This window comes from Delphinus delphis, chromosome 1, assembly GCF_949987515.2.
Source record: "Delphinus delphis chromosome 1, mDelDel1.2, whole genome shotgun sequence".
NCBI classification, from domain to species: domain Eukaryota; kingdom Metazoa; phylum Chordata; class Mammalia; order Artiodactyla; family Delphinidae; genus Delphinus; species Delphinus delphis.
In genome coordinates, this window is record NC_082683.1 from 131835947 (window position 1) to 131853171 (window position 17225).

The window sequence follows — 17225 nt, forward strand, 5'->3', positions numbered from 1 at the left end:
ATCTTCTCTTCCTTAAGAGCCACTCATTCTCCAGGCCATTGCAGTCTGGTTTCTGCCTCTACGGTTTTTCTGAAATTGCTGTTGTCAAAGTTACTGACCTTGTTTCTAGTTCTGATGGAGAATTTTCTGTTCTTCTCTTACTTCAGTCGCCAGGAACATTTGGATTGATATTCTCCCTTAGCCTTGGAGACGCCGACCCTCCTGGATTCCTTTCCTACCTCTTCATCACGGCTTCTCAGACCTCTCTGCCGATCTCTTTTCTTCCGCCTGTTCCTTAAAGTTACTGTTCCTCAGTGTTTGATTCAGTGTCTTCTCTTCTCACTCTATATACCTTTTCCTCGGCCAGATTGAGGCTTTTGAGATCATCAGAAAAGATCACCCCTTCACTGTCCCATGATATGTAATTCAAAAGTAAACACGTATTTTGGGGGACTTCCCTGGTGGCTCAGTGGTTGGGAATCCGCCTGTCAATGCAGGGGACTCGGGTTCGATCCCTGGTCCAGGAAGATCCCACATGCCGCAGAGGAACAAAGCCCGTGCACCACAACTACTGAAGCCTGCGTGCCTAGAGCCCGTGCTCCGCAACAAGAAATGCCACTGCAATGAGGAGCCCACACACCGCAGCAAAGAGTAACCCCCGCTCACCTCAACTAGAGAAAACCTGCATGCAGCAACGAAGAACCAATGCAGCCAAAAAAAAAAGTAAACATATATTTTTAAACAAAGCAAAATCAATATTGTCTCTCTGTAGTCTTTCAAATTGTACACTTCTGGATATAATTTTGAAAATGAACTAACTAGCGCGTGCTCTCTCTCTCTCTCTCCCTCTGCTGGTTCCCTGAGGATACACTGTGTTGAGTATACCCCTTAGGAAGTCAGTAATGCACTACCTCATTCATTCTACAGTTTTCATTATCATCAGTTTCTGAATTTATATACTGCTCAGGTCTAAAAAACCATATATACACCTGTCTAATAAAAATCTGTAATTTGGTTATCAGAGATGACTTCAAATGTTCACCCAGATCTGTTCCTCTTCCTATTTCTCACTTCAGTGAATTGTGCTAACCAGTTACTCAATTTAAAAACCTAGGAATCATTTTGGACTCTTCCTTTTCCTCACCCTAACCTCCTCCAATTAATCACCAATTGCTATTGGTTCTTTTCCTAAATATCTCTCAAAGCCAGCCACAGCCTTCTAATAGGCTTCTCTGCCTCCAGTTTTGCAAGCCTCAAATCCATTCTCCATATTTTCTTAAGACCAGTCTTTCCAAAAAGTAAATCTAATCGCGTTTCTTCCTTGCTTTAAAGAACTCTAAACTTCTTATCATGGTTTGTAAGACCTTTCAAGATCCAGCTGCTGTTACCCTCTTCAGTGTCAGTCTTCCTACTTCTCTCCAGCTCTCATGAACTACTTCCCTTCTCTTATCCATTGGGCCTTTCTACCAATGGCTGCCTCTTCTTCCCATGCCATCCCCTCTCCAGGATAACTCCTTTTCATCTGCCAGGTTTTGGTATAGGTGCCAATTCTGAGAAGACTTCTCTTAATCTTGGTCAAGTGCTCTGGTCCACAGATTCTCACCACACCTTTTACTCTCTCTGCCAGAGTACCTGCTGAGTCCCAGTGTGACTGCCCATTTCCTTGTCATCTCCCCATAAGGCCACCAACTCCATGATGGTAGGAGTGCTACCTGGGCTTATCCATTGTATACTGGTGTTTCAGCACAGAGCCTGAGATTTAGTGGGTGCTTAGTAAATACTTTCTGAATTAGTGAGTGTGTTATCCCACCTCCTGAAATCAAAGTTTAAAGGATTTTCAATCATCAGTGGTTTTATAGGATTCATTCACCTTCCCCATGTCAACAGAATATAAAGTTGAGAGTTCAGTTTGGTGCATGTGTACTGTCAAAAGGAACTGACTTCTGTGTGTGTGTGTGTGTGTGTGTATGTGTGTGTGTGTGTGTGTGTGTGTGTGCACGTGTATGACATATTACAGAAAGCATGTTTTGCTTGAAAACAGGATTTGAAGAAAACCTTTAAAAATGTTCTAAAACAGTGGAAGAAAAAGCTATAGGAGAAGAGAAAAGAAACACAAAAAATGACTAAAATACGGGATGACTTCAACTTTTACCGTTAGTTGAAACACATCCTGTCGGCTCCAGTTACCCACAAGGACTACTTCTTCCGGGAAAAGCTTCCTATTTTTAAACCCAGTGTAATGTCTGTGGAATTACATTGCCCATTCCCACCCAGGCCCTGAGAGTTTATCATTATACAGTGTTTTTGCCAAGAATCTGCTCTGTCTTTAGTCATCAATAAAGAGTTGTCAAAAAGCGTGTATTTGGGGCTTTGGGCTTCAGCTTGGGGCATATTTTTGTCTCTTGCTCTCTACCAGAGACAGCAGATCCTATGTGCGACTCCTTGAAGTTTGACTCTTGTAGATGTAAGCGGGCCCTGTGGTTTAAGTGGATTCTGCAGCAGGGCAGTACTGGTGAACTTGGGAGGGGGAAGAATGGGGTATTCTCTGCCTAATCTTCCAGTTAAAACCCATCTGCACCATTGATATTTTCAACTAATATTAAATGAGCACTTAATAATATGCAAGATGATGTACTAAGTTGTTCTCACTCTGAGAAAGACATGGTACTTGACTTCTGGGAACATTGTCCAGCTTATGAAATAATGAAGCTCTATAATATTGAAATAAAGAATGCTCTATTATATATATATATATATACACACACATACATACACACATGCATATATGTATCTATGTAAAGACCTGTATATACATATATCTGTATATATATATATACATAATACATATAAATGTTATACATATGCATACATGTAAATGTACATATATGTAAAGACCAACACAGAAGAATACAAATAAGAAGAGAAAATTAATTCAAATCCCATGACCTGTTTCATCCCCTTCTAGATACCTAGAGTGACATATGTATATGGTTTTAAATAAACAGAGTTATATTATACTTACTCTTGTACCATCAGCTTTTTCACTCAATAATATGTTGGGAGCATTTTTCCATTTTAATAAGTATAAATCTAGATTATTTTTAATGACTTCATGGCATAAATATTATATACTTTTAATTTAACTTGCCAGATCCATGTTAATGGGAATTTACATTATATTTTGCTATTATACTCTTGCTTGCTATTATGCTATCCTATTAGCAGAATATACTATGCTATTATACTGCCATGTTATTATACTATATATTTTTGCTATTATTCCATTGCTGTTGGTGCATATTTGAAACTCATACAAATATCTTCTTAGGTTAAATATAGAGAGGTAGGATTTCTACTGTGGGCAAATATTGCCAAAGTAGGCTTACATATTGTAATTACATATTACAATCGATTGTGTTATAGACTAGACTGAATGACTTAGAAACTCAGATTTTGGGGCTCATTTCAGGCTGGGGTGATTGATGTGGGCTTCACGGAAAAAATGAGATAGAAAATGGGCCTTGAATGTCAGATCCACTTTTGATAACTATATATGTAAAGGAAGAACAGTATAAGCAAAGCAGGGAGGAAAAAAACAAAAACAAACAAAATGACCCAAAACAAAAAAATCAGGGGCATATCTGACGTCAATGAGTAAATCAATTTACCTCGGTCAATGGCATAGTGGTGCTGGAGTGATCCTGGAAGGTAGGCTGGTCATCAGATTAAGGGCAACTTTGAGTGGCAACTTAAAGGAAACCTAAAGGACTATTGTGTAGGGCACAGGGAACCAAGAGTGAACAGGAGAACACCAGTTTTGATGTCATATGGTGTAGACTGGAGCGCACATAACATTAGAGGGAGAAAAATAAGAAGATATTTTAGTACATGACAAATAAAGTAAAAAATGATCTATTCCAGACAGTGACAGTGGGAAGGGAAAAATAAGGATGGATGTTAGAGACTTTGTGAAAGAAGACTCTACAGAAGTTGGGACTAAACATCCAGTTAGTCACCAACTTCTATAGAATCTTCTTTCACAAAGTCTCTAAACCACGGCTGCCATCACCGCGTCATGCTATACCTGTTAGATCCACACCAGCAATGAGGGTGTGTCCCCATAGCCTTCCCCAAACCCTCACTGCCAGCGGCTGGGCACTGGAACACTATCGCCCAGCCCTGCTTGCAGACAGAGAAAGAAGAAGCAGTCAGAAGTAAGGTCTTCATGTTACTGTCACCTTCTAACTAGAGCACAGCTGATTGGTAGACTAAATCACATCTAGATCCCTAAGTGCAAGGGAGCTGGACAAATGTATATTTCAACTTTTCTGTCCTCCAGAAAAGGAAGACACAGGAGAGGGAGGGTAGAATTGATGTACACAAGCCAATTGACAATATCCACCAAAAACTTCTACAACACCTTATTAATGTCTGCTTCTCTAAGCTGGTTTTTCACTCTGTCCCCCATTCTTGCATCTAGTTCCATGCACATTATAATAGTGCCCTTCACCTTGCATTATAATCATATTTTTCCATGGTTATCTTCCTCACTAGACGGAGCTGCTTGAAAAAGGGTTGTCTTCTGTATCTTTTCATTGCCAAGGCCCAACACAGTGACTCACAGATCCTAGTGAAACCAGTTGAAGAACAGAGGAAAGAATGTGTGCTTCGGAGTTAGAGGAACTTGGGTTTAATACTTGCCTCCAAAACTTACAAGCTGTGTGGTTTTGGGCAAGTGACTTTATCTCTGTAAGCTTTAGTTTCTTATCTGTAAAATGAAATAATTACGCTAACTTCATAGACTTGTGAGCTTACATGAGAAAATATACATGAAGCATCTACCGTATATTTGGGATTCAGTTAATTGTGATCACTATTATTATTAGGGGCAAATAAATTATTGCCAGGTTAATGACTTATTCAATGGTTTCTTAATGATTATTTATCTTGGCAGCAAGGCAGACTTTGAAGAGTTCAGTTTTTTTTTTCCCTTCTGTATTATTATACTCTATTTTGCTTACTATTCTGAAAAACGTAAATTTTAAAATTTATAATTCTTTGCATTTTTTATGTTTATGCTGGTTCTGGGCTTTATCTTTTTTGGGGGGGCTGTGTTGGATCTTCATTGCTGTGTGCGGGCTTTATCTAGTTGTGGCGTGTGGGGGCTACTCTTCATTGCAGTGCATGGGCTTCTCGTTGCGATGGCTTCTCTTATTGCAGAGCAAGGATCTAGGCATGCAGACTTCAGTATTTACAGCATGTGGGCTCGGCAGTTGCAGCTTGCGGGCTCTAGAGTGCAGGCTCAGTAGTTTTGGCCCACGGGCTTAGTTGCTCCACAGCATGTGGGATCTTCCCAGACCAGGGATCGAACCCGTGTCCCCTGCACTGGCGGGAGGATTCTTAACCGCTGTGCCACCAGTGAAGTCCCTGGGCTTTATCTTTTTTGACCCTATTTTTTTAAATAGTTTTGTGCTATTCCTCTTTCCAAAATCTACGTATGTTCTCTTAAAATTTTAGCTCAGCAGGGAGTTCCCTTACAGAACCTGTTCTTTTTGATGTTTACCTCCTTTCTGCTTTATTGGGACAATCTAGAATTACATTGATTTTCAAGGTTTATGCCCTTCTACCTCCAAAGGGCCATTTTCCCCTATATATTATCCCCTTTATATTATATTTTCGTTATTGTCGTTTTACAGATAAGGACACTGAGGTGTAATGATGGTAGGCACCTTGCCAATGCCACATGACCAGTGAGTGTTAGAGGTGGGACATCAGACCAAGTCATTCTGGCTTAAACACCTGTACTCAGGATGCTGACACATGCTACCTATGACTTTTGGTTGGGTTATTTTTTTCTTAAGTTCAACTGGGTATCACTTCCACCATGCGTTTCTTTTCCCTTATCCAGACCCAATAAGTTATCTGGGTATTCTTATGCTCCCCTTCCAAATAAATTTCAGGGTATGACTCCCTTGATAAGGTAGGTAAACTACAACCAAGAACTAGAAACGTGGGATTTACTATTTTCTGCCTCAGAAGGCAATCACAAGTTCTTTTAAAACAAGTTCTTTCGACACCATCTTTTGAAGCCAGATTTTTATTCTCTGTATGCTCTTTTCTTTTCCAAAGATACTGTATGTTTAAATGAAAGAAGATACATTCATTTTCTATTCCTGCTGCAACAAGTGACCACAAGCTTATTGGTTGAAAACAACACATATTATTAACTTGTTGTCCTATAGGTCAGAAGTATGACATGGTTCTCACTGAGCTAACATCAAGGTGTTGTTAGAGTTGCATATCTTTCTGGAGGTTCTACAGGAGAAACCATTTCTTTGCCTTTTCCAGCTTCTAAAGGCTGCCCACATTCTTTGGCTTGCTGCTCCCTTCCTTCCCTCAACTTCAAAGCCAGAAATGTAGCATTTCTCTTAGTCTACTTCTGTTGCCACCTCTCTTCCCTGACAACAGGTGGGAAAGGTTCTCTGCTTATAAAGACTCATGTAATTAGATCGGGCCCACTCAGATAATCCAGAATAGTCTCCCCATCTCAAAGTCTGTACTCTTAATCACCTCTGCAAAATCCATTTTGCCATGTAAAGTAATAGATTCCCAGGTTCCAGGGACTAGGACATGGACATCTTTGGGAGCATTATTCTGCCTACCACAGAAGATATTATGACATTAGCCTTCAAGTCCTTTAAATCTCCAGTTAGCTCTTTTATTTCAACCTCAAGTTCTTACAACAGATAAAACTTTCTAGAGAATAATTTCATTTTACTTCTAGTAGTAATACTCTTTCCCACATGCATTAGCAAAAGTGAGTTTTTTGGGTGTAATAATTCCTGTCAGTTTCTCCATATTTGAATTTCAAGAAAAAAATGTGTTCCCAGTTGATTATGTCTGAGTGATGATGATATCTAGCCTCTTTGGGGACATTCAGAAGAGAAACAATAATCATCATGATGTCTTTTCTTCCTGGGGTCATTAGTAGGTGGTTGATTATAATGAGGGGAGTGAAGTGAAGAGGGGGAGTATTGAAGGAAGAATCCTGGCTTTTCTTCCTGTGCCATGGAGAGGGTGATAGAGGTGGCATCAATTCAGAGAGACAATGGAGGAGAAGTGGGTGTGGGGAAGAAGACTGTGAGTTCAGTCAGAGACAAACGGAATATCCTCCAGTCCACATACCCCCTGGGGGCGAATGATGTCATACTACCATTAATAATCAAATTACATGAGCTCAGTGTATAGCTATAAAATCTTATCCTCATACATTGTCCTCTTTCTCTAGTATTTTTGGGAGTCTTCGGAAGGGTGTGCCTTAAAAATTCATGCCCACTGGCTTCTGTGGTTCTACTGCTGTTTGCTGTTGAATACTGGCAATGGTATTTACCTTGTCTGCTGACACTCAGCATTTCCAGCTGATGCTCTGCCCTCACTGTTTCTCTAGGGAAAAGCTGGCCTTATTAGAGAACTGGCTTCTAATGCGACCCAAGGCTGTAAAACTCTCAAGTGTTAGAATAGTGCTGACATCCCTTAATTCTTTCCAGAAATGGAGAGAGTGTCCCTTCTCTTCAGTTGGTACTTCATTTTGTTATTAGGCCATGAAGCATGGCTTATGTATCCTGGGTTGTACCAATTTTCTTACAAAAAGAGTTCTTTTTGTTTCTTCCTGAGGAACTCGAAATCCAGTCTATAAAATTAGGTAATGGACAAAATACCATTGTGGTTCTTCCCTGTTCTTGCCTTTTTATCTTTCTGTGGACACTGTCACATACTGCCTCTGTGTTTAGCCAAAAATCAGACACTTCTTGCAAATATATCCATGGAAAAAATGTCCACAGATTCAGTAATTGGACCACTATTTGAGATGCATTAAAACTCACTGTGTCCGAATTCTGTTTGTGCTCAGGTAGAACCACCCATAACATTGACATGTTGACTTCAAGATGTCTGTGGGTGATCTAGGTAGAGAGAGATATATATATCTACCTGAGAGTTTTCCAAATACTGATGGTGCTTCAAAGTTTGAGAGTGGAAAAGTTCCCAACGGTGAACAAAGAGAGTGACAAAAGAATGGACTACAAACAGGACCCCAGGGAATAACTTTTAAGGATTAGAAGGGGAAAGAGAAACCCACAAAGGAGACTGAGAATCAGTGGTCACAAAAGCAAGAAGAGAATCAGGAAAGAGCGTTGCAATAAAAGCAGAGAAGCAGAGAACTTTAAGAAGCAGGAAGTAACTAACAATATAAAAATGAGCCAAAGGATTCCAATAAGAAGGTGAATGAATTTTTTCCATTTTTGTGGGGAGGGACAACTAGGAGGTTACTAACAACTTCAACAAAAGCATTTTTGATAAAGTGGTTCTCATGAAAGCCAGGTTACAGTGGGATTAGTGGATACATGAAAAAAAGGGAAACAAATGGGAGATGAAGAAGTTATCCTTTCAAGAAGTTTGAATTGGAAAGGAAGAGGGTACTAGCTATGGTTTTCTCAGAAACCTCATCTTGTAGGACAAGAGGAAAGGGAATAAAAATAGATAAGGAAGTAAATGTTTTGAGTGTGTCTGTGTGTGTGTGTGTGTGTGTGCACGCGTGTGTGTGTGTATGTATGGGGGGGAGTGATAGAGTTCATGATAAATGGCTTCAATTTTATCATCAAAGAAGGAGGCACGATTATCTAAGAGTCAGAGGAGATTGAGGTTGCTGGGGGAGAAGGGGCAAGAAAAGGTAAGGAAGGGTAAAGATTTCAAATAATTCCTGAAGAGGAGATGACCATAATCAAATAAAAGTTTAGACAAGTAGAACTAAAGATCCACATGAGATCAGAAAATCCACCTGAGTAAAGGTGACAATGAGAATGGTGTGCAAGGGTCATTGGCAATAAGGAAGTAAAACATAAGACTGTGTTTTCAGTGGATGTTTCACATACATGTTGAAATTTCCTCAGGTGACTCTAGGATCTAAGGTAAGGGGGAAGACTGTGAGTCAGACTGTGAAGCCCTTGATGTGTACGGAGCAACCAAGAGATGGGACAATGAAAGAAAGTAGAAAGTATATGGTGACATAGTAGAGTGCCATGTGCCCAATAGCAGGAGGACTTTGACAGAGAATAAAAAACAGTTTTCTGGGCTTCCCTGGTGGCGCAGTGGTTGAGAGTCCGCCTGCCGATGCAGGGGACACGGGTTTGTGCCCCGGTCTGGGAAGATCCCACATGCCGCGGAGAGACTGGGCCCAGGAGCCATGGCCGCTGAGCCTGTGCATCTGGAGCCTGTGCTCCGCAACGGGAAAGGCCACAGCAGTGAGAGGCCCACGTACCGCAAAAAAAACAAAAAAAAAATCTAAGTTTTCAGAGTGGCACTAGGCAGCTGGGAGAATGCTAGTTGGTACTCTGAGGACCGGGGGAGTAGGTCAAAGGGGATATTCACCCAGAGGAGGAAGCATAGTTGGCAAAGTGGATAGCAGATGGGGGTGGCAGAGGGAACCCTTCTGTGTATTTTGGGTCAAGAACCATGGTGTACAGTAATGACAAGAAGGTTTAGATTTGACCAAACCCGAATATCCCAGGTTTGGCACCGGTCATTTCTGTGATGGGAATTGGCTGAGGGTCCTTGGGGGCATCTGGTTTTGTTCTCATGGAGGCTGCCTTACCCCTGTGGAGTGCAGTCAGGATCTTCCTCTGGAGGGAGCTTGGTCTGACTGTGGGAAGCAGGGCCCTGGGTCCCAATCTCAGGGCATACATGCATGCGTCTTGTATGTCTTGTTTTTTAACATGCGAATTTTTGATGCTGACTCAACTTCCTTCAGACAGCTCAGGATCTTTTTCTTCTTTCTGGCCTGAATCATTTCTAACAGTCTATAAAGGAGTTATTCAACTGACTATTAAACTAGAGCACAAGAGGCATTATTTTTATATCCTTTCACTTTTACTTAGTCAGAAACTAAGCAAGAGTTGGGGCTTGCATGGACACTTAGATACTAGAGTGTGGCTAGGGGTCAGCGGTCACGGGATCCCAACAGAAATCATCTGGGGGACAAAGGAATGTGGTGGGCTGGACACCAGGCAATGTTTAATCCCAAACCAGTAGGTCACAGTGATAAAACAGTGAGGCAGCTGCGCATTCTTCCAGGAGGCATGTCAGAAATAATAGACTCAAGCAATGGGCAGAACAACTTGATATGTCAGCCTCAAGGAAAGCTTGTTTTTGAGAAAATTTTTTATAAAGGTCAAGGTGCAGCTTCTCTTTGGTCTGTCTGAGTCCTCAGGGAGAAGTTCGTGGTGAGTATCTCAGTCTAGAGTGTGGAGAGGATGAGGAAAGGGAGATCCTGGCAGAAATTAAGTAGATCAATGCAGTTCACCTCTCTTCATACATAGTTCTGGTCAGTTCATGGTCCCATGCTTTTTATGAAAGTTATGTGTATCGTTTCACCCTTCTTTGAACATTAAGTTCTTTTGGTTGGATGACAAGTTTATCTCTTAATAAATCATTTCTGAAGCAAGATATTAAGCTCTGAATTTTAGAATAATGGCCATTTTCTCCACCCTAGGTCTGAGCCAGGCTCTGGTTACATTAGTGGAGAAGCTAAGACGTTTATCTTAATTAGCTCTGATTAAATTCTGAAATGGCATACATGTGTTATAATAGGCAAGGCAGTCTACATGCAAACTGGACACCCTGCTATCTACACTTTGCCCTTTTTTGGTTTATGGAATAATCTGGACAAAAATCTGTCTTCAACAAAATAAAGCTTTCCTGTATCAATTCAATTAGTGACTGTTTCCAACTGTCTCTAGCTTTTAAAAATGTATTTTATCCCTTATACTTGCCAACTTCTATCTATATCTCTAAGGAGTGCAGGAATTAGAGTGGCTGTACCCAGTTTTCCACAAGGACGACATAAACACTCTCATCTGGAAGGGTAATTTATGGCTGGAGAGTGGAATGGGCAAGGAAGAAATGGGAGATGAGTAGAATCAGCTAATGAGTTGGTAGTGGAGGAAGAGGCCTCTTGGAGGGTGGCTCAAGGGAAGTTAGTGGAACTGCTGGGTTGAGGGGGGATAGAAGGATGATGGCCAAGACTGGTAAGTGGCAGACAGAGAAGCCAGGAACACACAGATAGCCCAAGTAAACCATGCCAGGAACAGGGGTGTTTGGGGTAAGTGAGGGGGGAGGAAAGAGAGAAAACTGTCAAGTTACCAATTCCTAATTTTAATGGGAACTCTGGAATAGGAACAGAGGGTGTAGATTTTCTTTCTTGGTACCCTGAGCTGTACATAGGCTATCACTGATCCTCTCTGCCCTTATTTCTTTCTCTTATTTTCTGTTTGTTTCTTTTTTCCCTTTTCTTTCTTCTCTCTCTCTCCTCCCATCCACCCTCCCTCTTCTCCTTCTGTCTGACCAGTTAGACCACCTCCATGTTGAAGAGTTGATGTCATCATAACTCCAAACCATCAATTTATCAATACAGGAAATTGTAATTATTTTTAATAAAGGAGAAAAGGAAAGGGAATGTGACTAATGTCCAGGGAAAACCAGGCAACAGTTCAAAAAACACTCCAGGAAAGTATCAGAAGGAATATCCCTCTGATCACATCTGACACCACTTCATGAAATTTGGATGATTTATTGGGGATGAGAATTACTTTTCCAAGATATTATAAGTCAATAAGAAAGAATATTTTAAAATCCCCATTCTCTCAAGCATTTTTGGTTCTAAAGCAAAATCTTTTTGTGTTTCTTTACTTTTATTCCCCTTTTTGGTTCTGTGCCAAAGAACATAAACACAGTCTCCTTTGGGATCTCTATTTCTTGAGTACTCCTCGCCAGTATATCCTACATGTGGATTAAATAGATGGCATCAACAGTGTAGTTGGGAGGCAGAGTGAACGGAAGAAGAAGGGTCATGCTCTTCTAGCCTGAGCTTCTGGGTTGAGAGATTTCAGTGTCTGCAACTTGTCTACCAGAATAGCAAGAATAAAGCATGAATCTATAAAGGAAATTTCAACTGTGTTGAGAGAGCTGTCTGCACAGTTGAAGCTGTGATAGGATCATTCCTATCTTTGGAGTGGCATTCCCATGGCCACTGTAGGAAGCATCCAGTGAATCCAAGGGGCCACTGGGTTCTGGTTTAGTTGTTCTTTCTTAAAATAGTTCTTCATGGAGTATGATGAGGCTCTGTTTGCCCATAGTAAAGTTTTAAGTTTCACTGATGCCAGGAAGATGAAGGTCTTTGACTATATATGAGCTTAAAGAAAGATCAAATGCTTGTTTCCCTTTTTTATGGGCCATGGGGCATGTGATTTTAATAGACCTTTAAGTCTGTGAATAAGTTCAAACATAATATTACCTAGTGCTGTGAAGGCCACCAATAGAGATACTTGGTGAGTATCACAAGGTAGTCGGAGTAGGGGTAGAGAGTCTATGGATTAAGGTACTAGAAAGAGAAATATATATAAAATTAACATTCTTTGCAGTAGCTTATGATATCCTCTCCTACCTATAACTCATCTCTTTTTTTCCTGTTTTACTTTATATTTTCTGGCCACTATTTACCTTTAAAAATAGGCCTGAAGCAAGCATATACTGAAATAGAGATTCAATCGGTCTTCTTATCATAATAATGATCATGCAGTGTGATGGAAAGAACCAGGGACTGAGAGTTGAAAGGCCTTCTTCACCGTGGGCTGGGGTGGGGGTGGGGATAACTCTCAGGGTATAGAGTTAAGGGTATTATTGGATTTATCTTGAAGAAATAATCTGGGTGTAGAGTGGAGAATTGAGTATGATGTCAAATACTGACTATGCATATAAATATTGTGGTGCTAAAAAGGTAGGATATTATTTATCTTGGAATAAGTATCCTAAATGTGTATTAGTGCATTTTTGAGAGCTTCATAACACCTGGTCTTGCCCTCTCTGCTCCTCTCCTCTAAAAAGCAATGCTGGTTGGGAGAGTCAGAGTCTGATTAGGTCTGGTTCTACTGTTCTCTACGGACTGATCCTTTGGTGTGACATTTCCTCCTCTTACGTGCTCTTCAGGGCATACATGAGTGTGAAGGAGCTGAAAGAGGCACTGCAGCTCAACAGCACTCACTTCCTCAACGTCTACTTTGCCAGCTCAGTGCGGGAAGACCTTGCAGGTGCTGCCACCTGGCCTTGGGACAAGGAAGCCATCAGTCACCTGGGTAAGTAAAGTGAAGACCAACTATAGTAGGAAAAATGAGGAGATTGGAAGGGAATCCATGAAAGTGCACTTGGGGAAAAAACAGAGAGAAAAATAAATTTACTTAATGAATTAGCTGCTTTGGGCTGAGAATAGCTTTTGGGAGAATCTCTCAAAATGTTTCAGTGCAGACAGGTAAGATGTATTAGAGCAAACAGTGGCAAAAACTCAGAATGTCCTAGACCGAATCTATAATCTAGACGTTAATAAATTGCTGACATGGAATAAGATCCATTTTATGTCTTGGAGAGCCTCAAGGGGGAAACTAGCAAGAAGGTGGCTAGACTATGAAACCTGGTTTGCAGTAAACACTGAGCCAGAAGATTGCTGGGCTTCTTGCATGGATTGGAATCCTGAGGAGATTCTGGGAAATTAAAACAGGTGGGGAGCTTGTCTGCTTACCTAGGAAAAAGGTGACACCTTAATACTGAGTGGAACTACTGCATGCTTAAGAAAGATAATTCCTTTTATTACAATATCTTATCATTATTATAAAGGAAATATTACTGACCAATCAATAGAATCATTAAATCAGTTTATGTGGATGAAGAGTAATTATTCAATATAATTTGTATATACTTTCAAAGAGTCTTGTATAGGATTCTACCAAAACTTACTTTAAAACTGAATTACCATAATTGAGAGGAATTTTTCATGTTGGAAAGAGAATGCTTGAAAGAGACCAGAAACCATTTTATGAGTGATTTAAAAGAGATTATGCAAAATTAACCTTCTTAATAGTCAAATACAAAGCAGAGAGAAATAAACTGAATAAACATCACATAATACTGTATATGTCAAACCCATGTATGATGGGTCATTGTGAAGTGGAGTCCAGAGTATTGAAATGATACTCAAATAAAATATGAGCAAGTGTCCAAACAATTGGAGAAGGAAAATGATGAGCAGTAGGTTAGCAATAGGTGAAAAAATGTTGTGGCTGTTCAAGAGGAAACCAGAACATAAAAATCCTTGTAGTGAATCAGGTCAACATCCAGAAGGGTTATATATCTCAAGCAAAGGAGGAGACAATGAAAAGTTAAACCTGTGGTGATCCAAACTGAATGCTTTGTTATTATGCTGGATTTCAGTGGCTCTATAGTATCTGATACAGTTTTAAGGCTCTGCAGTCCTTTTATCACTAAATTTTGTATTTTCAGTTCTCAGTATATTAGAAGTCAGAAATTTGTGAGATGAGTGGAGCTTTCCAGGTGAAAGCTAATGTGAGTCATTCTGGTCTTCAAAGTAGCAACAAAGTGGGCTAGAAGGTTATATTCCAATAATTCATTTAGCAGTGAGTTTGAGTATCTTGAATTATCCTCATGAAAAACAATACTAGCAGAGGAGCATGTAACACGGTAAGAAATTACCTCCAAATTGGTTCATACCTGATTCACCAAAGGTTACCTTTTCGGTATATATGACAGCTAGGTTTACCCAGCAATTGTTTCTATGAATCCTAGGTCTATCATTGAGTACTGAATCTACTTGTTCAAAAAACCTAAAAAAATGATCTTCCTGGCCATTATGGAGACAAATCTTGGCCTCTTGATAAGAATTATTGGACTGGGAACAGAGCCCTGAATATTTTTCTAACTTTGTTGGCACTAGGCCATTGACAAGATTCATTTAACTATAAAAGTGGATAAAATAACACCCCTCCAAAAATTAACTATTTGAAGACATCAGACATCAGCCAAGACAACGAGGTTTTGAGGGACCCAATCCCAGTGTGGAGAAAAATGCATTGAAATGAGCTCTACATATAACTCAGATTTTTTTCTCCTTTAGGGAAATTGCCAAAATCTCAGTGAAAGTAGTAGAGGCAGAGCAGAGAGAAGCAGCCTAAAGCTTGCTTCTCACTACTGAGGAGACAAAAATTAAAGGTCAGGCCTTCTAAGGCATCCAGACTTGAGGGACCAAGCTTCCAGAAAGATAGAAATCATGAAAAAAAATGAGCCTGATAGTCTGCTCATTATTTGAAGATTTTTCTAATTACTAAACTATGCATGCTCAGGGCCAGTGGCCATAAAACAAGTATAAAATAACTGCTAACGATTAAAAAGCTGAACAGTGATTTCAGGAATCTCATAGTGGAGGGGACAAAAAAAATGAAGTTGAGGTCCTATCAAGGAGGGGCTTTGAGATACCCTATGTGTGAGGGAAAATATAAACAGCCTAGCTTACACAAAGCCTAAAATTCAGCCTGAAACACTCTTAAATCCCTGTTTGGAGGAAGGTCATCTGCCTATATTTAACTGCTTAACAAAAGAAAATTAAATATGCTCTGGAGGAAGACAATATCATCAAAAGCCTCTACAAGTTTTCATGCACAGTGGCCAGAAATCAGTAAAAAAAAAAAAAAAAAAAAAAAAAATTACCAGTTATGCCAGAGATAAGACCAAATGATGGTAAACTAAACTAAACAAAGAAACAAATAATCACTAAATAAACGCAGACCCACAGATTATCCATATATTGGAGTTACTGAATATTGGCTTAAGATAATTGTGATTAATATGCTCAAAAATAGATAAAAAGGTGAAGAGTGTCTTTAGAAAACTAGAATCTATATTAATGAATCAAATGGAAATTTTAGGACAAAAATACAGTAACTGAAATTAAGAAATTAGTAGATTGGTTTATGAGCAGGAGAAAGGTTTAATGAACTAGAAAACTGTAGAAAACATACATATTGAAGCTCAGAGAGAAAAAGTGATGGAAAAATATAGAAAACAACTTGGGACATTTGAGATCTGATGAAAAATTCCTAACGTAAATTGGAGTTCTAGAAGAAGAGGAGAAGGATATCAGGGCAGAAATAATACCAGAGATGGCTGCTGAGAATTTTTCAGGGTGACAAAAAATATTAAACCACAGATTCAAAATGTTTTACAAACCCCAAGAAGGATAAATAGAAAGAAAATCACAACTAGATTCATTATAACAAAAGTGCTGAAAAACCTCAAAAGTCGCCAGAGAAAAAAGTTATGTTACTTTAAAAGGAGCAACAATAAGATTGACAGGCTGACCTTTCAACAGAAACTATGGAAGTCAGAAGACAATAGATTGATATATTTTTTAAAATGCTAAAAGAGAATTATTGCCAATTTATAATACTATGTTCAACAAAAATCTTTTAAAATGAAGAAAAATTAAACATATTTTCAGATAAAAACTTAGATAATTTAAAACCAGCAGTAAAATAAATACTGAAGAAGAAAGCTATCCAAACAGAAAGAAAATGACTCCAAAAGGAAACAGAGGCATGCAAAAAGAAATGAATCACACTAGAAAGGATAAAAATATTAAAAGTAATAACAATGTCTTTTTGGCTTAAAATATATGTAGAGTTAAAATATGATGACAATGGCACGAAAGACAAGAAGTAAATAAAATTATATAATTTAAGGGCCCTTCTACACCAGTATCTGGAAAAAATACTGATTTATTAATTTTAGATAGCTTATATACACCTTATATTATATAAGAATTAACTCAAAATAGATCATAGACTTAAATATAAAAAGTAAAACTGTATAACTTTCAAAAGAAAACATAAGAGAAAATCTTCAGGGCAAGACTAGGCGAAGAGTGCTTATATATGACACCCAAAGCATAGTCCATAAAAATGAAAACTGATAAATTGGACTTAATCAAAATTAAAACTTTTTCTCTGAGAAACACTCTGTTAAGATGAACAAGGAGGGCTTCCCTGGTGGTGCAGTGGTTGAGAGTCTGCCTGCCGATGCAGGGGACACGGGTTCGTGCCCCGGTCTGGGAGGATCCCACATGCCGCGGAGCAGCTGGGCCCGTGAGCCATGGCCGCTGAGCCTGTGCGTCCGGAGCCCGTGCTCCGCAATGGGAGAGGCCACAGCAGTGAGAGGCCCGCGTACCGCAAAAAAAAAAAAAAAAAAAAGATGAACAAGGAAATGGCAGTCTTAGAGAAAGTATTTGCAAACCACGCATCTCGCAAAGGATTTATATCTAGAATATATTAAGAACTTTCAAAACAATAGTAAAA

The 17225-nt window shown here is 39.5% G+C and overlaps 1 protein-coding gene across 1 annotated transcript in view; it reads left to right on the plus strand.

Moving 5' to 3' along the window:
• The window catches only part of PAPPA2 (pappalysin 2), a 280753-nt gene that overhangs the window by 81557 nt on the left and 181971 nt on the right, over positions 1–17225 (plus strand). Inside the window, exon 3 of the mRNA XM_060009722.1 lies at positions 13018–13163. Within this exon, the coding sequence (XP_059865705.1) occupies positions 13018–13163 (146 nt within the window). The remainder of the gene's footprint in view (positions 1–13017; positions 13164–17225) is intronic.